Raw genomic sequence first — 21,885 nt, 5'->3', positions numbered from 1 at the left:
TAAAACTGAACAAGGAGACGACACTCCAATTAAAAATTGGGTAGCCCTGGCTGGTATGGCTCAGTTGGTTAGAGAATCACCTATAAACCAAAAGGTCACAGGTCCAATTCCTGGTCCAGGCACATGCCTGGATTGCAGGTTTGGTTCTCAGTCAGGGTCAGGGCATATAAAAGAGGCAACAAGTTAAAGTTTCTCTCTCACTTCGAAGTTTCTCTACCTCTCTCTCTTCCTTGCTTCCCCTCCCCCTGAAATCAACAGGCATGTCCTCGGGTGAGGATAAAAATAAATAATAAAAAATTTTTTAGATTGGGTAATGGTTTTTGAGAGGTGTTTCATGAAAAAGATATACAAATGGATAATATGCAAGAGAAAAGATGCTCAATATCATAATTCATTAGGGTAATGCTAATTAAAACCCCATTACAATACCATTCTATACTTAAGATGGCTAAAATGAAAAAAAATTAAAACTATAACAAGTGTCGGAGAGGATGTGGAGAAACTGCACACCCTTAAAACTGCCAGTAAAATTTAAAGTGGTACAGCCACTTTGGAAAACAGTTTTGGAAAGTTAAACATAAACTTATTTTACAACCCAGAAATTAACTACTAGAGAAGTGGAAACACAGCACCACAAAGACCTGTACATGAATACTTACAGTGGCATTATTGGAAATAATCCAAATACCCATCCGCTGGTGAAGGAATAAACAAAATGTGATATTATCCATATAATAGAATATTAATTAGCAATAAAAAGAAATAATCTATTTACACATGCTACAACATAGATGTAGCCCAAATGTTATGCCAAGGGAAATAACTCAGATGCAAAAGACCAAATATTGTATGATTTCATTTAGGAAATGTCCAGGAAAAGCAAGTATATATAGAGAGTCTGAAAGCAGACCAGTGGTTGATAGATTTGCAAAGAGAAACTTTATAGACTGATAGAAATTATCTAAAACTAGATTGTGGTAATGTTGTACAACTCTGTAAATATACTCAAAATCATTAAATTGTAAACAAGACCCATATATATGCTGTCTACAAGAAACCCACCTCAGAACAAAAGAAAGACTAAAAGTAAAGGAATGGAAAAGATATTTTATTCAAATGGAAAGGAAAAAAATGTTGGGGTAGCAATATTTATATCTGACAAAATAGACTTTAAAACAAAGGCTATACTAAGAGACAAAGAAAGACACTACATAATGATAAAGGGGGCAATACAACAAGAGAATATAACCCTTGCAAACATTTGTGCACTCAACATGGAAGCACTGAAATATGAAAAGCAAATCTAAATAGACATAAAGGGAGAAATCGACAGCAATACAGTCAAAGTAGGGGATTTTTACACCCCACTCACTTCAATGGATCGATCTTCCAAACAGAATAATCAACAAGGAAACAGCAGCCTTAAATGACACACTAGATCAGATAGATTTAATTGATATCTTCACAGCATTTCACCTCAAAGCATAAGCATATACATTCTTTCAAAGTGCACATGAAACATTTTCTAAGATAGACCAATGTTAGAATACAACACAAGTCTCAAATTTAAGAAGACTGAATTCATTATCAAGCATCTTCTTTGACCATAATGGTGTGAAACTGAAAATAAATCAAAAGAAAGCACCTGAACAATACACAAAGACAGGGATGCTAAATAACATGTTACTAAACGATGAATGGGTTAACAAGGAGATGAAGGAAGAAACCAAGTTACCTTAAAATAAAGGAAAATGAGAACAACCCAAAATCTATGGGGCACAGCAAAACTAGTCCTAAGAGGGAAATTCAAGGCATTACAGGCCTACCTCAAGAAACAAGAAAAATCTCTAGTGAACAATGTAACCTCATACTTAAAGGATCTCTGAAAAGAAAAACAAAGCCAAAAGTGAGTAGAAGAAAAAAATAAAGATCAGAGCAGAAATAAACAAAATGAAGTCTAAAAACACAATAAAAAAGATCACTGAAACCAAGAGCTGGTTTTTTGAAAAGACAAACAAGATTAATAAACTTTTAACCAGACTCATCAAGAAAAAATAAAAGAGAACCCAAATAAATAGAATCAGAAAGTTAAGAGAAGTAATAACTGGCATGACAGATATACAAAGGATGGTAAGAAATTATTACAACTATATGTGAACAAATTAGATAATCTGGACTAAATAAATTCCTAGAAACATATTTTTCAAGAGTGAATCAGGAAGAATCAGAGAATCTGGACAGATTACACCTAGTGAAATTAAAGCAATAATTTAAAAATTGAAGGAACAAAAAAAAGTCCTAGACCAGATGGCTTCACAGGTGAACTTTACCAAATATTCAGAGCAGAACTAACACCTACCCTTCTCAAACTATTCCAAATAATTCAAAAGAATGGAACACTCCCAAGCTCATTTTACAAGGCCAGCATTATCCTAATTCCAAAACCAGATAAAGACACTACAAAGAAAATTATAGGCCAATATTCCTCATGAACATAAATAAAATCTTCAACAAAGTACTAGCAAACGAGATCCAGCAATACATGAAAAAGGCCACACATATACCATGATAAAGTGGGATTTATTCCAGGGATGCAAGGTTGGTACAGTATTACAAATCAATAAATGTGTTTCACCATATAAACAAAATGAAGGATTAAAACAACATGATCACATTAATAGATGCAGAAAAAGCACTGGATAAAATCCAGCACCCATTTATGATTAAAAACTCTCAGCAAAATGGGAATAGGGGAAACGTACCTCAATGTAATAAAGGCTGAATATGACAAACCTATGACCAACTCATAATCAATGCGCAAAAACTACAAGCATTTCCCTTAAGACTGGGACCAAGATAGGGATGTCCATTTTCACCATTCTTATTCAACACAGTACTGAAAGTCCTAGCCACAGCAATCAGACAAGAAGAAATAAAAGGCATCCAAACTGGAAAGGAAGAAGTTAAACTGTCACTATTTGCAGATGACATGATACTGTATATTGAGAACCCTAAAGATTCCAAGAAAAAAATACTAGAACTGATCAATGAATTCAGTAAAGAATACAAAATAAATAGAAATCAGTTGCATTTTTAAACACCAATAATGAGCTATCAGAAAGGGAACCTAAGAAAACAATCCCATTCACAATTGCTTTAAAAAACACCTAAGAATAAATTTAACCAAGAATATAAAAGACCTGTACTCAGAAAGTTGTAAGACACTAAAGAAAGAAATTGAAGAAGATACAAATAAGGGCAGCATATACCATGTCCATGGATAGGAAGAATTAACATCATTAAAATGTTCATGCTACCAAGATATTAATGGCATATTTCACAGAACTAGAACAAATATTGGAAAAAATTATGTGGAACCTCAAAAAACCCCAAATAACCAGAGGAAATCTTGAGAAAAAAGAACAAAGTTGGAGGAATCACACTACCTGATAGCAAACTATACTTCAAGGCCATATAATCAAAACAGCATGATACTGGCATAAAAACAGACACATAGATCAATGGAACAGATGAGTCCAGAAATAAACCCATGCCTTTATGGTTAATAGTATTAGACAAAAGAGGCAAAAACATACAATGGGGTAAAGACAGCCTTCAATAAATGGTGCTGGGAAAACTGGACAGATACATGCAAAAAAAATGAAACTAGAACACATTCTTATACCATACACAAGAATAAACTCAAAATGGATTAAAGACTTAAATGTTATTAGACTTAAAACCATAAAAATCCTAGAAGAAAACATAGGCAGTAAAATCTGGGACATTTCTCCTGGCAATATTCTCTGATATACAGTCTTGGGTAAGGGAAACAAAAGAACAAATTAAAAAATGGGACTATATCAAACTAAAAAAGTTTTACACAGCAAACAAAACTATCAATGAAATAAAAAGACAACCAACCCACTGAATGGAATAACATATTCACCAATGATCCCTCTGGTAAGGGGTTAATATCCAAAATTATAAAGAACTTATAAAATAGCCCTGAATGGTGTGGCTCAGTTGGTTGTGTGATATCTCACAAAGTAAAAGGTCGCCGGGTCTATTTCTGGTCAGGACATAAGCCTGGTTTGTGGGTTCAGTCCCTGGTGGAGGTGTGAGCAAGAGGATCAATGTTTCTCTCTTTCTCCCTCCCTTCTCCTCTCTCTAAAAATATTTTTTTTAAAAAAACAAAAGAACTTATAAAATTCAACACACACACAAAATCCAATTAAAAAATGGCCAAAGGACCTAAATAGACACTTCTCCAAAGAGGACATACAATGGCCAATAGACATTATGAAAAGATGCTTGATGTAACCAATCATCAGAGAAATGCAAATTAAAACCAAAACCACAATCAGATACCACATCACACTTGTCAGAATGGCTATCATAAATAAATAAAAAAACAAGTGTTGGTGATGATGTATAGAAAAAGAGAAACCTTGTGCACTGTTGGTGGGAATGCAGATTTGTGCAGTCCCCGTGGAAAGCAGTATAAAGTTACCTCAAAAAATTAAAAATGGAACTTTCTTATGACCCAGCAATTACACAGCTGGGAATATATTCAAAGAAACCCATAACACTAATTTAAAAGAATATATGCACCCCTATGTTCATTGCAATGTTATTTATAATAGCCAAGATTTGAAAGCAGCCCAAGTGTCCATAAGCAGATGAGTGGGCTATGATACATTTACAAATGGAATACTACTTGGCTGTAAAAATGAAGGAAATCTTACCCTCTGCGACAGCTGGACGGACCTGGAGAGCATTATGCTAACTGAAATAAGTCAGTCAGAGAAAGAGAACTACCACATGATTTTACCTATATGTAGAATCTATTTAAACAAAAATCATTAAACTGCAGACTTACAATGGGTGAATGCTACAGTAATTATACCCTATTGTATACCTTTAGCTGTAAATAAATATTGTAAATGTAAATATTTTCAAATTTTGCTGATTTAATAGAGCTGGTAAAGTCGACATTATTAGTATTAGAAAAAATATTTTAACATACAAGATATTTAGCTTAAATCATCAGATGAGAAGTCTTACCATAGGCAATTTAACAAATCTTTTAACTATTATCTATTGCAGTTCCCTACTTTTTCATTTGTCAAACAAGATTACATTACTCTTACACACAAAAATTCACAATTACCTTAATAAGGGCTTTTTTGGTTAATTTCTGGTTAACTTCAGGCTTATTCAGTATGTTCTTTGCTCTGTGAGCATATTCCAATGTACTCAGAGTTTCCTGTGATGAAAAGGCAATTACTAAAGGTAATATGAGATTGTAATTCTGTTATTTAAAATGTACTAAATAGTAACTCATGACTAATAACTTACGGTTGTAGCTAATTTGAAAATCTACTGAGACTATTATACCCAGCCTTTAAAAAAGAGATTGTTCAGAACATCCATCTCTTTTTTTTCCTTCTCTTAATTTTAGGGCTTTTAACTTTATGATAACTTGATGCAGTAATATTTTACTTTTAATTGTCTTCAAAACTCAGTGAATTCAATCAACTGATGAATAAATAAGATATCCTATATCCATGCAATGGAATACGAGGTCTGTCCAGAAGGTATCCAGGCATGTAATATAAAAAATAGAGTCATTTACTGAAGAAAATACAAGAAACATTGTATATAGGACAATGACACCTCAGTCCCCTTCAAAGTAGGCACCTTGGAACTCACACAGTTCTCCCAATTGCCATCAGCTATCCCATTGTATTTTCCTGAATCTCACTGACAGTCTGAAATCTCTTTCCTTTAAAGGTGATTTTAGTTTTGGGAAAAGCCAGAAGTCACAGGGTGCCAAATCTGGGCTGTAGTGGGGCTGAGTCACCTGGGTGACTTGATGTTTCGCCAAAAAACTCAGCACAAGATGATTCATGAGCAGACATGCTGTTGTGAAGAAGCTGCCCATCACCAGTTGCCCATAGCTGCAGCCTTCTGAATCATCCGAATAGTTTCCGTGGAGGAATGTTCAAGCTTAACACAAAATCTGACCCAGATTCATTGCTCTACTAGCTCAGTCATTTTGAATGAGATGGCCACACACCACACATGCTCACTCAATCGAGTCTACTGCCCCTGCCGACTACTACAGTGAAATCATCACTGTTCACACATGCACATTCCAGCCCACTCTCCTTGGCTGCCAGGTTACATGGATGTCATGCAAACCATTCTCATTATATTAACAATGGCTGGACTTTTCACAGACAGGCCTCGTTTTATTCATCCACAAAAAGGAATGAAGTACTGATACACCGTACAACATGGATGAACATTGAAAATATGCTAAATGAATGAAACCAGTCACAAAAGAACACTTATTGTATGATTCCATTTACATGAAATGTCCAGAACAGGCAAATCTACAGGTTAAAGAGTAGGTTAGCAGTGACTGACGGGTAGGACTGGGGACAGATGGGGAGTGGCTGCTTATGATTTACAGGGTTTCTTTCTGAGGTGATGAAAATGCTCTAAACTTAAATTTTGGTGATGATTGCAAAGCTTCGTGAATATAGTAAAATGACTGAATTATATACATTTGATGAGTGAATTTTATGGTATGTAAAAATTATATCTCAATAAAAATTTTTAAAAGGACAAGAGAGTTAGAGACCTTACAAAGCTTTTCTAATTCCATTTAAAGTACATGATTACAATAAAATGAGTACATTTTGTCATCTTTGTTGCTTCTTTTAGCTTTCCACCTGTTCCCCACATCTGACCCATCCTAACTATCTAAGCAATCTCTATGATACTAACATTCACTTAACCCACTTCTAAGTCTTCAATTAAATCTCCATACACTGCTGAAGATCATAGTAATTTTCTTTGAAGGCTAGGTGGAAAAAGCCAGTAAGTAACTGGCTTTTTAAAATTAAAAACTCTGTTGGGAAGGAGAAAGAGATTTTTTTTCACTGTTGTCCTACTAAATGTGTCCATCTGCAATGTCCAAATTCTTATTGTTATAATATAGAATAAATAAAGCCAGTTAATGAACTTTTAAAGACAGTGTGATAGCTAAATAAGAACTACAGCTACCATACTTGCAGAAACCTTTCAAAGAGATTACCTCAAGATTGAGAGATGCAGGAGAAATTGTTGCAATTATAGATGTTCTTGTGCGCCCTCCAAGAGAATCCTGGAGGATTCTAGTTAGTTTAGATTCTCGGTAAGGAACATGAGGTGTTCTTTCTACAAGAGCAGTAATAACCCTTCCCAAAGTCAACAGCGATTGATTGATATTTCCAGCTTCCCGAGCTCTCTTGTCAACTGCTCCAGAACGGCCAATATTTTCACTTCCTGCAAGATCAACCTTCAATTAAAAAAAATATATATGTTGTCAGACTATTGGATTTGGACTTGAAGACTTTCATTGTCATATTATACATAATATATTAAATAATCAACAAAATAATTTTTCTATAATTAGCAACCCACTACAAAGCTAATAACCCAGTAACTACAAAAATATTTCCTGGAAGTACAAAATTTCAGGCTGCTCTATGAAGGACTCAAGAATGAAACAGAAGAATAGAACTACCAACCCCACTTCTGGGTATATATCCTAAGGGAATGAAATCAGTTTCTCAAAGAGATATGTGCACTCCCATGTCCACTGCATTATTCAAAATAGCCAAGACATGGAAACGACATCTGTCAATGGATGAATAGATTAAAATGTAATATATACAATACACACAACGAAATCTTATTCAACAATGAGAAAGGAAATTCTACCACTTGTGACAACATGGATGAACCTAGAGGATATTATGCAAAGTGAAATAAGCCAAAGACAAAAATACAAATACTGTATGATTTCATATGTGGAGTGGGGGGAAAAAAAGAAAGTCAAATTCATAGAAACAGAGAGTAGAATGATGGTTATCAGGAGCAGAGAGGTTGGGGAAGATAGGGAGATGCTGGTCAAAGTGTACAAGCCTTCAGTGATAAGATGAGTAAGTTTGGGGATCTGAAACACACTAGTACAGTTAATAATACTATATTAAAATTTGCTAGGAAAGTGTTCTCACATACAAAAAAGTAACTATGTGAGGTAATGGATGTGTTAATCTGATTGTGATAATCATTTTACAAAGTATATGTATATCAAATCATCATATTGTACACTTTAAATATGTAATTTTATTTGTCAATCATACCTCAATAAAGCGGGAGTAAAAAACAAAAAGAATGAAATAGTGGTATTGAGGCAAATGCTTACCAAGTTCAACTTTCCAATTTTAACAAGCTCCTCTCCATCAATTGTAGTTTCTTTCATATGTATTGTAACAGAAAAAACTGAGTGGGAACGACTAGAAAACAAGATCAAGTTGCCCGGTCATTATAATACAAAATATTATTTGTTTTCTACAAAATATTGAGAACAGCCAAGAAAGTTCTAAATCCACAAAAGTAGAGAAAGGCAGTACCTGAAAGGAGAAATCAATAAGATTTTGGAAGACATAAGGTAGATAAAACAATGATTAGGTTTTTGCTTTTTTGTACCTACTGCCTGTAGAAGAATACAGTAAGAAGCTACTTAAAACATTCTATAAGACTTAGGAACTAGAATCCTCAGGCACCTCTGAAAACTGAATGTGGGATAGGATTAGGACAGCTGCCTGGTTCATCAGAAGGGAAGGCTTGCGATCCATCTTTCTATTCATAAGAACCATCTATACATATAAAAGAGACCCAAATTATACAAATTTATAAAATAGGAATTTTGTATTTCAGAGAAGTTTTAAAAGAAATTTTACCTAGTCTTAAATTCATTCCTCAAAATTCTATATAAAATTAAGTTACAAGCCAATCATAGAACTGAACTTTGATTCTATGATTGATTTATAATGTAAGTTTTAAAAATGGAAAGCTATTATAGGAAAATTTAAATAAAATTATAAAATCACCTCTAATTCCATGATTTTAATTACTTTCATGTTGTTTTTGTTCTCTTTAAATGCATACATATTTATATAAAGTTCCAATTATAATTGTTATCATTATAATTACAAATGTTATAGAATATAGTACAAATTATCAATGATAAGGGAACAAAGAAATAGGAGATCTAGTCCTAACAATCATTTTGTTGCTCAGGGAAACTGATAATCAAGTAAGCTCACTTATTTACCTGAAGTCACATATTTAGTTAACAGCAGAACTGGAACTAAACATAAATACCTAATTCCCAACCCAAAGCTATATGAATTACACTCTGATGTTTCCTTCAAAGACCAATAGGGAGAAAGTCACTTCTAACTTGATAAATTGCATTTCTAGAGTCTGGGACTCATCCTATAGAGAGTGCTATCAAGTATGTCTTGATATATCTAAACACGTACAAACGCATACATCTTGATACATCCAAACACATACAAACACATACATCTAAAAGAAGAATCTAGGTATATGATTCATATACTTTGACCCACCGCAATTTGATTCCCCTCAAGTTCGTAATTCTTCTTAAAAAGAGAATGGAACATGAGGGGAACAATGGTTTTCTTACCTAGAGTATGCATTCATTAATGTTGCTGCAGTTGTCCTTTTTGCTGCTCCCTTCTCCAAAATTTGATAAACCTCATCCTTGTTGTGTACTGTAATTTCTTCTAAACCTTTGATTATCACTCCCCTCTGACCAAACATCAAAAAAAGCACTCATTATATTGGTTAACACACATGCGCGCGCAGAATTTTCAAAGCATCACACACTAAAACTTGCAGATATTTCATTCTCAAAGACTGAGTTACCTTGTTACGAGGATCATCAAACATCTGTAGTCTCTCAGAAACATCAGAAGATGGATTAAGGAGATCAAAAAGTTCTTCATTATAGATTTCCAACAGAGACACCTTGACTGAAAATTCAGTACCATTATCAGTAAGTTTCTCAAAAATTTGATGAAGAGTACGTGGAATTATACCAGCCAGAGGATCCTGAAATTGCAATATTAATAAGGACTAAAATAAAGGCAGAACAGCATTTACTGTGACAATTAAAACACATCTAAAAAGATCTAAAACACACCTTTATAGTATATTTAAGTGTAAGTATGTCAAAAGTTAAAAGAAAAAAAAAAAACCTAACCTAATGTTAGAGAAGTCAAGTCATTTACAAAAGTCTATCAAACAGTAATTATTCTCTACTGTCTCATACCTTTCACTAATCTGTCATGTCTGCCAGATACTTTGCGTCTGAGCATTACATAAAAACCAGCTGAACTAAGCTACTTATAAAGCCAGGTTCAATAATTCTTTCCAACTGTTCTTATGAGTACATAATACCACCATTTTAATCAGGAAAATGGCCCATTAAAAGTATATTCTCTAATCTGAAATAAGATTGATTCTCAAATATGTAAGTATCCTCAATAAAATTATTTTAAATCCCTAAATTTAGACACTGTGCCTTAAGTCTATTCCATATCTCCTACAGTTACAATTCCATAACTTTATTATCTATGCATAAAGTTAATGCCTCCAACTATGTAACCTTTAGAAAAAAGGATCTACTTAAATGTTAATTCAAAAATTGACTTACTCATTAAATTCATTGAAACATTTGGTGAAAATCTGTGAAATATACTACGGGTTCTCTACAATATTCAACAATGCAGTGACCTTAATTTCTTGAACACTCAAGGTGATCATTAGTAAAGCATAATACTGCGCCTTGCTATGTTACCTTTGAGATTCATTTCCTCACTGCAAGGTCTTCCCCTTTGCACCCCACTTGCATTCTACTTTTCCACAATATTATTCAACTATTCTGTTCCACACAGACCCCTCTCTTACCACTTAACTGTACCATATGGATTGGCCCAGTCTCTTCCAATGAGACTATTTGTTTCTTAAATTGAAGCCATATCATATACTCTAATTTTACTGTAGTAGTAATCATAAATTCCTGCTTAACACGGGTACTCTTCTCTATTTCAACACAAAGACCTTCAGCCAAGTTTTATTCAGTTATATTTCAGCCACTTTAGAGACAGAAGTCTGTTATAATCAACAAATACCTCCTCCCAAGTATATTCTTCATTAGGTGACCTTTCGCCTTCCATTGTAAAGGTTTTTCCAGTGCCAGTTTGGCCATATCTGTCAAGATTAACAAAAACATTGAATAAAAAACAAACACATACATCTAAAACTTTTCATCAATTTGAAAAATAATGTTTCACTCACGCAAAAATAGTGCAATTATAGCCCATAATAACTTCATCCAGAATTGGACAAACAACACTTCGATAAACATCTATTTGTTTAGTAGATGCTCCAAAAACCTATCCAAAAAAAAAAAAAAAAAAAAAATCAAAACATTTCTCCAAGAAAAACATTTTAAGTTTCCCACTTGAATAACTTTATTTTTAATGTATTAAGTCACTCAGCCCTAACTGGTGTGGCTCAGTTGGTTGGGTGTCCTCCCACAAAACTAAAGGTCTCCAGTTCGATTCCCTGGCAGGGCACATGCCTGGGTTGTGGGTTAGGTCCCCCGTGTGGACATATGAGAAGCAACGAATATATGTTTCTCTTTCACACAGATATTTCTCTTTCACACAGATGCTTCTCTCCCTCTCTTCCCCTGTCTCTAAAATTAATAAAATCCTTAAAAAAAGTTAACTCATTCAGCCCTCTGGAACTCAGTCAACTGAGTTTTGTCATTGCATTTTAGAACCTAGGGGAACTATGTAGACCAGGATAACTTCACATTAGTGAGTAATAGAGAAGTAGCAGCATTTTAAGAACTACATACCATATCAAAAGTATATGTTTTTCTTGAGCTCTTGTCAGCCAATCCTGCAGTTCGTACGCTAACTTCTTTTCGTACATGATCACATTCTACCACAGAATGGGCACAAGCTTTCCGCTCTGCCAAATTAAATGGTCTATAAAAAAAAAAGTACTCAATGTTATTCAAGAACTCCTACTTACATTACTGATGATATTGCCTTAGACAAGAACAATGTGACATTTTGACTACACTGTTGGTGATAGGGACTAAATGCTACTTCTTTTTAAGGGTTTCAATTCTCAGGAATATTATTAGGTTTTTTCATTTTCAAGGATATGTAAAACATTACAATTCTGACAGTTTCTTGGAATAGATGCTAATAGAATTAACTTGTAAATGATGCCAAACTTATTTTTCAGAATACTATTTCCACAATTCTTAGAATCTCATCAAGTTAAGTTATAATAGAGTAGAAAGAACATACCAAATTTGCACTCAAAATATGAACCTGCCAGTGGATAACTGGAACAAACTAAAAATAGATAAATATAATGACTAGTACGTAGAATACTTACTATGTGCCAAATATTCACTATTCCAAGTGCTTTATATGTGTTAACTCAGTTTGCCCTCACAGCACTGTGAGGTCTAGTAGAAAACAGTGACAAAACAAATGATTATATGAGAGGTGATGTTTAGAAAGAGTATGCAAAGGGTACTGTTAGGGACATATAGTAATTTAATGTGGTCCTGACTGGAACAGGGTGGGGTCAAGGAGGTATGACTGATGGCAAAGAATTCCTGAGGAACTAATCTTCTAAGCTAAATTTCTTCTTACGCATTTCAATATAGTGAGGACTCTGATCCAGTCTGCTTGGGCAATGAAGAACTTCGTGACTGTTTCCTCATTTTAAAAGTGGGGCTAGTAACATTGCCAGTCACTGTAGTACCAAGCAACAAGCAATGTAGGGAAAGTAATCCTGTTTAGCTTGCTGTTTTCCCAGTGCCTGCTACTATGCTTAGCATCCAGTAGGAACTCAAGTATCTGTTAACCTACATCACTTAATAAATGTCACCCTAAAGGGATGAAGGAAAAGCTTTCGAAGCAAAAAAACAGAAAACCACGGTCCACAGAGGAGCACCCATAAGATTATTTATAGACAGTACTTAATACACATCTGAGCCAAGAGGAGAGATGTACGCTTGATATGAGTTCATTTTTCCCAACGAATATCAAATATTATGGAAGGACATGCCAAATAGGAAATTATCTTTCTCCTCCTTGTTAGATGAACCGAGGTGCTATTTACTTTAAGAAGGATACTTCAACGTACCCTGACATGCCCCACTCCCTAGCATATTTTTGAATGGTCAGAAGGTCAAATTTGTGATCCCAGGAAATTTAACTCAGCAACTCCCAGGTTATATCTGGTAATGCTGTCCACTGCCAAATGTTTTGAAACCTAAACAATGCACATAATTCACAGCATGCATTATTAGAAGTTCAACAAAACTAAGTCAAAATCAACTTATACTGAGGAAGACCAAGAATATAAAATAGAGTAACTCCTCATATTATTAAAGCTTACTTTAATCAATTAGTCTACTATTCTTAGCATCCCCAAACTAATCTCTTGCCTGGATATGCGATAAAGTTACCAAATGACTATCACTCACATGTCAGGACAGAGAAGTAGAAATTCACACAATCACACATTCCTAAAAGTTATCAAAACTCCCAAAGAGGCACTTTAGGGATCATTTGTATTACAATAAAGAATATAGTCAAGCCACTGTTTTCCCATTCTGGACTTCTCTAATTAGAAACTGCAAGGTTTCTGCTGAAGACACTAACAAACCCACCAATTTCTTGGCCTCACTAGTGTTATATTATAATTCAAACAACGAAAGTGGTGAAGGAGGGAAGATTGAGGCTTTTTTTAAAAAGTCCTTAAGCCCTGGCGGGATAGCTCAATTGGTTAGATCCCTGTCCCTATAGCCAAGGTTGCGGGTTGGATCCCAGGTCAATACACACATAAGAAGCAACCAATGAATGCACATGTAAGTGGAACAACAAATCAATCTCTTTCTCACATAACTAAATAAATGAACAAATAAATTTTAAAAATTTAAAAAGTCCTTAGGTCAAAGACAAACACCATGATTTCACTTATATGTGGAATCTAAAAAGCAAAGTAAATGAACAAACAAAACAGAACCCAACACATAGACACCAAACTGATGGTTGCCAAAGGGGAGGGAGATTGGAGCACTGGGTGAAAAAGGTGAAAGGATTAAGAAGTACAAATTGGCAGTTATAAAATAGTCATGGGGATGTAGAGTTCAGCATAGTAAATAAATGTCACTAACATTTTAATAACTATATTTGAGTACTGAACTTATGGGGGGAGGTATTTTGTAAGTTATGTAAATGTCTTACCACTATGTTGGACACCTAAAACTAGTATAATATTAAATGTCAACTGTAACTGAAAATGTTTTTGAAAAGGAGGGGGGGAATGCCTGTCCCGTGCTAAATTTAGAGAACTGCTAAATTTATTCATTCATCCCATAAACATTCATCAAGTACATACAATGTGATAGATACTTTTCTAGGCACTTGGGATATAGCAGTGATCATAACCAAGTTTCAGGGGAAAAAATCCAAAACATCCCAAGTTCTTACTCTCAGAGAGCTTTTATCCTAGTGTGTGTGTTGGGGGATCAGGAAGAGATGACCATCAAACAAATGAGTAAATTTATTAGGCGCTGATAAATTTGAAATGAAAATAAAGCAGACCAGGGGATAGGGAGTGATGAATGGAGAAAATAGGTGGTTGCTATTGTTATTTTAGAGTGGTCAGGGAAGGTTTCTCTGATAAAGGTGATATTTAAGCAAAGTAAATAAAGCGAGAGAGCCAGCCATGTAACTTTTTTTGTGGAAAAAGCTTTCCAGGCAGTGAGAAATTGCAAAGACCTCAAGGTAGAGTATGGTGGATGTGTTTTGTTTAGTTTTTTAAATCCTCACCAGAGGATATATTTATTGATTTCAGAGAAAGAGGAAGAGGCAGTGAGAAAGAGGGAGAGCGAGAGAGAGAACAGAAGTGAGAGAGAAAGAGCAGTTAGTTGGAGACCTTTTGGTGCATGGACAACGCTCCAACCAAGGCAGTCAGCCAACCAGGGCTGTAGATGTGCTTCTAAAATGTGTGTGAGGGCAGGGAAGTTAGGCAGGAAATCAGAAAGATAGCTAGAAGCTGTATCATGTAGGGGTTTATAATATCCTGGGGCAAATCTGGCCCTTGTCTTGTCAAAAATAATTTTTACAATTTTAAAGGGTTGTTTAAAAATAAATCAGCCCTGACCACTGTGGCTCAGTTGGTTGGAGCGGTAACCAAAAAGTTGTGGTCTGATTTCCAGGTCAGGGCACAAGCCTAGGTTACAGGTGCCATCCCTGGTCCCACACCTAGTTCAGGCACGTAGGTGAGGAAACGCATCAATGCTTCTCTCTCTCCCGTCCTCTCTCTATCTAATAGCAATGAAAAAAAAGGTCCTCAGGTGAGGATTATTAACAACAACAAAAACAACAATAAAAATTGCATCATAGTATAGTGGGATAGTGAAAGTCTCTTTTCAACAAAGTAAATTATAAGCAGCTCCTCCAGCAGATTTATCTTCAGCTTATTTGTAACCGCTGCTAATAACTAAAATGTTTTTAACTTGCAATAATGAACTCTGAAGTCTTTGTTTTCCAAGTTGTCCCTTCTCTAAAATATCCTTTACTGATTTAATACAGAATCACAATTTTGTTTTCTATTTGGTAACTGGTGTCATATTGGGTTACTGTCAAAGGGTGGTTGGTCTGGGTCTTTTAAAAAATACAATGAAAGCTTTTTGTGGAAAAAGCTTTCCAGGCAGTGAGAAATTGCAAAGGCCCCAAGATAGAGGCCTTTTTCACACTTTAAAATATATGAATAATCCCGATGTGTTAATACCTAAGCTGTCTAAGCACCTGTTTAGAAAATAAATGCCAAAAATAACTTAAATCCTAAAATCTTTGTATTATGTTCTTCATAGGGTTCGTGCCAACCTGTAGCAGGGGTGTACAACCTGCGGCCCACAGGCCACATGTACCCCAGGGTGGCTATGAATGCTGCCCAACACAAAATCATAAATTTACTTAAAACATTATGAGATTTTTTTGTGATTATGTGTCACAATGTATTTAATGTGTTACCGAAGACAACTCTTCTTCCAGTGTGGCCTAGAGGCGCCAAACATTTGGACACCCCTGCTGTAGAATATACAAGGAGGGGCAGGTGTTTTGTGTATGTGTGTGTCTTTGTATCAAAGCCATTTACTGATTAAAATTTCTGTTTCTCAATTCCAGTTATGAGTTTATGTTGAGCTATGTATAGGTAGAATAAAAACTTCTCTTCATATAAGTTATTGTACAAGAAAAAAACATCCTAAAGATTGTGTTCAATGTAATTAAGTAATGAAGTTACCGCTCCACTCTTGAAATCCTGCTGACCTCTTAGGCTACAATAAACTGCGAAAATTAAAAACTTAAAACTGAAAAAAAAAAAAATTAGCCCTAGCCAGGTAACTCAGTTGGTTGGAGTGCTGTCCCCATATACCAAGGTTGTGGGTTGGATTCCCCCATCCAGACACACACAAGAATCAACCAATGAATGCATAAACAACAAATTAATGTTTCTCTCTTGTTCTTTTTCTCTCTCTCCCACCCTCCTTCCTTTCTTTCTTCTCTCTGAAATCAATTTTTTAAAAATTTTAAAATAAAATGTAAACTGAAAAAAATTAAAGAATATGTAATAGAGACCATACGTGGTCTGAAAAGTCTAAAATATTTACTATCTGGGCCCTTTACAGCAAAGATTTGACCACCCTAAGAGCCCCTTAAGGTGTTTATTTACTGAAGATCAAGGACATATTTGCATTAGGAAGGTTATTTGAAAATAAAAACAAACAAAAAAGCCAGGCTAATCTCAAAAAACATCTCTTTATAATATACAATCTAAGCACTTTTCATTAGTGATAAAGTAAAAGGGCCCTGGTTGTATGGCCCAGTGGATTGATCGCTAGTCTGTCAACGAAAAGCTCACCAGTTCAATTCTCAGTCAGGCCACTTGCCTGAGTTACTGGCCAGGTCCCTGGCTGGGGACATGGTTGCGGGGACATGCGAGAGGCATATCAATGTATCTCACCCTTTCTCCCTCCCTTCCTCTCTCTCCAAAAATAAATAAAATCTTTTTTACAAAAGTAAAAGAAATCCCTTTTAAGCTAAACTTGAAATTTATGGGGATAATAAAACATGAAGTCCAGGGTAATATTTAACTCTTGGGGTTGGGGAGAAGGTTGGGAATTAAGGAGGAAATATAATGGGGCTCCAGGTGTTTCTAATCCAGGTGATGGATGTACAAATGTCTGTTACATCGTTCTTTATAACTTTCTATGGGCTTAACATATTTTGTAACAAAAATAAATTAAAGAAAATAAAACCACACAGAAATGTTATACTGCCTGGGTTTATGAACCAGTTATTTATCAAAATAATCTAAAAATTTGCATTTGTAAAACAGGCTAGTTTTTTTTTTCAAACCTTCAAAAAAGCAACTATTAACAAAAGCCCTAGAATGCAACTGGTAATTAGCTAGACATAAGGTTACTAACAAATTTCCCCTCTGGCACCTTGTTTAAAAAGGTAGCTAATTGCCTTTGATATGTATGTATACAGTCACCAAAACTGACTAAACAATAACCTAAGAAAGTTTGTTGACACATTGTTAAAATAACATTTTAATCTTAGAATACTTTCAGATTTACAGAAAATTTGCTGATAGTTGTTAATAGTTTTTAAAACAACAGCAACAAAGAGACACACAAAACACACATTCACCAGTAATCTTGGAAGGTCTCTAAAAAGCTGAATAAATCAACTTCTAATTAAGCAACAGTTTGTACAATAAGTATGTTCCCCCTGTACTAGCTAATTTTAAAACTGGGAAGTTATTTGGAAATCAAGAAGAGAAGAGTTGAACACCTCCACCCACCGGGAAAACGCTGTCTCCTTTGTTGCAGGGGAGACTAAATTGCAGCACAACCAGGTGGCTATATTAGCTTAAGTAGTCTCCTCGATCTTTTACAAACAAACTCACTCTACTATAACTTAATTTTTAAAACTTACATACATTGATGTTTACTTGTTTAGTAGGGATTAAGAAAATACTGCACCTAGAATAAACAGGTGATTGATTACGTTTTTAGAGGTGATGAAGGGGATGGTAATCCCAACGTAAGTGTCAAAATATCTGCAAAGTGGCTACGCGGTCTTATTTCCCAAACTAACGAACTGCAAGGAATGCCATATGAAAGTGATACCTAAATCTTCCTCAACTTTACTTTCAAAACAGAAGGCACTTTTCGCTAAAGAACGGTGATCAAATTCTCCTTCTGAATATAGCAATTTAAACTATAACCTCCGACACAAACATGAGAGGGCAACCAAAGTTTTGCAAACCCCAAACTACGCCTTTTGGGATTTTGACTTTAAGCTAGTTAATAAGAAACAAACGACTCAGAAAGAAACTTTGACCCTCATCCTTACCTGCTTAAAAGAATTTAGATACAACCTGCTTCAAGGAAAGGAGCGTCACCCTAGCAGCATAATATAGAACTACTATAAATGTGGCAGACAGAAATCTAGAAAAGCCTGTTTTTTGAACTTCCTTCTGTTTACCAATGTTTCTAGGTGGTCCAGCAAGAATTTGCTTTTTCCTGAACCTGTAAATTGCCTACTTTCTTTGAAATCCCAGGTCCCCGTCCTACCTCTCCTTTGTCGAAAATGGCATATCAAACCGTAAATGCCCAATGGGTCTTGGGGGGTCTCGTTCTTATGGCATCTTTGCATGTACATCCATAATACATTGTGGACATTCTCTCCTGCTAATCTGTCTCATGTTAATTTATTAGTCCAGCTAAAATAATTTAGAAGGTGGGCGGAAAAATTCTTTTTCTGCGTCCCCGCATATCCCTTTTTATGAAAAAGACACTAATTTGCTCCTCATAGCAATATGGTGTCATTTTATCCAACAGACTGGGGGGCTATGAAACAGAAAGACTTGGTCCCCTTAGAAATTACAAACAAAATTCTTCTCCCCCGACCGCGCAGGGAAGGAGCCCAGCAGCAAAGCCCGGCGCTCCGAATCCCATCAGCCTCGCCTTACCTGCATCTCACCACCACCTGGATGTTCTTCCCCTTCTCCTCTTTCTTCTTCGTGGAGGAATTCGGCTGGGACGCCATGACGGAACCCTCCGACAAAAAAAGGCTTGGTACTGGGATGACCACCTCCTCTGCCGGGTGCCAGCTTGGCGAGAGAAACCGACGCAAGCAGCTCGGCGTCTCCGCTCTCCACTAGGGGCTGAATGGACGCCTCTTACGTCCCGCACCAACCGGAGCCGTCAAATCATCAACCTCGACTTCACCGGACGCCCAGAAACGGAACAACGACTAGGCGCCTCAATTTGAAAAAGGAGCCCAGTACCCCGACCAATTACAGCGCGGGCGCGCAAGGCACCATGGGAAGCGGTGTGGTCGCCAGAGCCCCACCCTTGGGGCGTAGCCCGCGGGAAAGGAAAAAGCTGGGACGTCGGAGCCCGGCCAGAACTGGTAGTCTAGTGGGAGACACGCAGGCGTGGACAGTGTGATAGTTCAACACGATCTCGCTTAAATTACGTAACATCTCTAAACTAAAATTTCCTCACATTGAAAATAATGACAACCGTTTCAGAGGACTGTGTGAGAATTAATGGGCTGGAGTGGATAAAATTGCTTAAACTAGGACATGCAGTAAGCGCTCAGGAAGACTGGCCATGGTTAAAATTATTATTGAAGACTTGCAAGAGGGTGCTATAGAAGCACAGAGGAGAGAGGTCCGAAACGAGCCTCTATCTCGGAGGAAACCTCCCGTATAATCTCAAAGAATAATTAGTGTTGAGATAACGCTACTACGGGTACCAACTCATGATGAAAGGGGCACTGCATGTCATTTTTAGGACTCTGAGTGTATCCTTTAACTGATAAGAAGTCATCGCCATTGCCAAGTGATTCCAAGTATGAAATGAAGATTAAGTTCTTCATCGCCCCGTTGGGACGATGTTTTTGTAGTGACTGACGCAAGCTCAGGGTGTACTTCCCTTCAAGTACCTGGCGCAACGTCCCGTGGGCGTCTAAAGGAAGTTGCGCAAAAGTCCGCCGGTGTCAGCCTACAAATCCCGGCAGGCAGCGCTCTCTGGGTCCCGCCCACGCTCAGTGACTTCTGGCTGTCTGTAATCGTACTAGGGGTCCGTGGGCAGTGCTTGAGTTTTTTCGACCCCTGTGAGTGTGTGTCCCAGACCGAGACATACTGACCTAAGGGTCTTTGCCAAGTCAGCTCAGGAAGCTGCGGTTATGGGGTACCCTTATCCCGACAGCAATCTAGATAGTTTAGTGTCTTAACGGCCAGTGGAATGGAAAGCTCTCAGGTCCCTCCTTCTCGCAAGAAAATATCTACGTCTAAAGCTTCCGTCGCTGGTCAATGGAGATTCTGCAAAGTCAGATGTCTACTGATATCTCCTCTTGGAAGTCTCACCGGCATCTCAAAAATAAAATTATCCAAAGCGAAAATCTTTATCCCCCTTACCTCCACCTTCATCTTTCTCATCTAGACAAATGGCACTAACTAGACTTTTATCTTCCATGTCCAGTGCAGTCCTGTTGCTTTTATCATATCTGCCGACCACTCTTGTTCAAGTCTCTTTTATCTCTTCCCTAAACAACTGTTCTTAACTTCCTTAATATTGTAGGTCTTCCTACTTGCTCTTTTCTTCTCTCCCCGCTGCATTCACTCAGCAAAGGGAAGAATCTTTTAAAAAAAACACAACAAAACAGATCGTGCCCCTCATTTACCTTTTAACCTTGCAGTAGCTTCTCATTGTTCTTAGAATAAAATCCAACCTCCTTACCGTGTCCTGTAAGGCCCTCATTTGCCTTTGTCTTTATCAACACCAACTTGGGCCACTATCGACATAGCTCACTACCACGCTCCAGAGCTTCTAAGCTCTTTCCTGCAGGCAGACCTTTGCATTTGCTGTGCCCTCTGCCTAGAACTCTCTAAGTTTGCCTCTTTGCATGGCTTACCCACCTATCCTCATCCTTCAGATGTCAGCTCAAATTTCTCTTTAAAAAGGTCTTTTCTAATCACTCCATCTGAAACATTTCCCTGTAATTTTGTTTCACAACCCTGTTTATTTTCTTCGTAACAGTACAATCTAATTACAGTGTCCGTGTATTGTCTATTTACCTTGTAAGAATATACTTTTTTGAGGGGACCTGATTATTTTGTTCAGTGTTGTTTTCCTGGTGTCCTGAACAGTGCCTTACACAAAGTAGTCACTAAATAAATGTATGAGTACCCGAAAGAGATTAATTAACTCTCCCAACTTTTATTTCCTTGTCGGTAAAACAGGAAATAAGCCCTGGCTGGTGTGGCTCCGTGGATTAAGTGCCAGTCTGCGAACAAAAGGGCTGAAGGTTCAATTCCCAGTCTAGGGCACACGCCTGGGTTCCGGGCTGGGTCTCCAGTAGGGGGCATGTGAGAGGCAACCACGCATTGACGTTTCTCCCTCTCTTTCTCCCTTCCTTCCCCTCCCTAAAAATAAATAAATAAAATCTTTAAAAAAATGAAATGGGAGATAATATGTATAAATTACCTGGCACATAGTAGGCCAAAAATGTTAATTTCGTCTCCTTTTCTTTCTCATTAATAACTATTGGTTTATTGTGTCCCTTTCTTTTTTTCTGTCCACTCCGCAAAAACAAATAAAGGTAAAGTAAAATTAAAAAATAACTACCTAAACAACATTTACATTAGGGTTGATGAAAGAAATTCAAGAGTCTTCACTTGTTAATAGTTATAGCTAGCATTTATCTAGGGCTACTATGTACAGACTTTATGAAAGGTTCTATGCGCATCGTCTCATTTAATCTTCAGAACAACTCTCTAAAGTAGGAACTATTATTTCCCACTATTTTATTATTACACAGGCCAAGT

At 36.5% G+C, this 21,885-nt stretch overlaps 1 protein-coding gene across 1 annotated transcript in view; it reads right to left on the bottom strand.

Moving 5' to 3' along the window:
* Positions 1–19,097, bottom strand: part of KIF11 (kinesin family member 11) — a 55,592-nt gene extending 36,495 nt beyond the window's left edge. The window contains exons 1-9 of the mRNA XM_054572468.1: positions 19,021–19,097; positions 11,798–11,930; positions 11,230–11,327; positions 11,064–11,142; positions 9,796–9,981; positions 9,554–9,678; positions 8,264–8,354; positions 7,109–7,351; positions 5,174–5,269 (exon numbers count right to left, since the gene is read on the bottom strand). Of these exons, the coding sequence (XP_054428443.1) occupies positions 5,174–5,269; positions 7,109–7,351; positions 8,264–8,354; positions 9,554–9,678; positions 9,796–9,981; positions 11,064–11,142; positions 11,230–11,327; positions 11,798–11,930; positions 19,021–19,097 (1,128 nt within the window). The remainder of the gene's footprint in view (positions 1–5,173; positions 5,270–7,108; positions 7,352–8,263; positions 8,355–9,553; positions 9,679–9,795; positions 9,982–11,063; positions 11,143–11,229; positions 11,328–11,797; positions 11,931–19,020) is intronic.
* Between the last annotated feature and the right edge of the window lie 2,788 nt (positions 19,098–21,885).

The sequence above is a fragment of the Pteronotus mesoamericanus genome, unplaced genomic scaffold (assembly GCF_021234165.1).
Source record: "Pteronotus mesoamericanus isolate MK-2021 breed Mesoamerican mustached bat unplaced genomic scaffold, CSHL_Meso_final contig_24, whole genome shotgun sequence".
NCBI lineage: Eukaryota > Metazoa > Chordata > Mammalia > Chiroptera > Mormoopidae > Pteronotus > Pteronotus mesoamericanus.
Note: the sequence above shows the minus strand (reverse complement) of the source record. Positions and strands in the feature narration are given on the sequence as shown.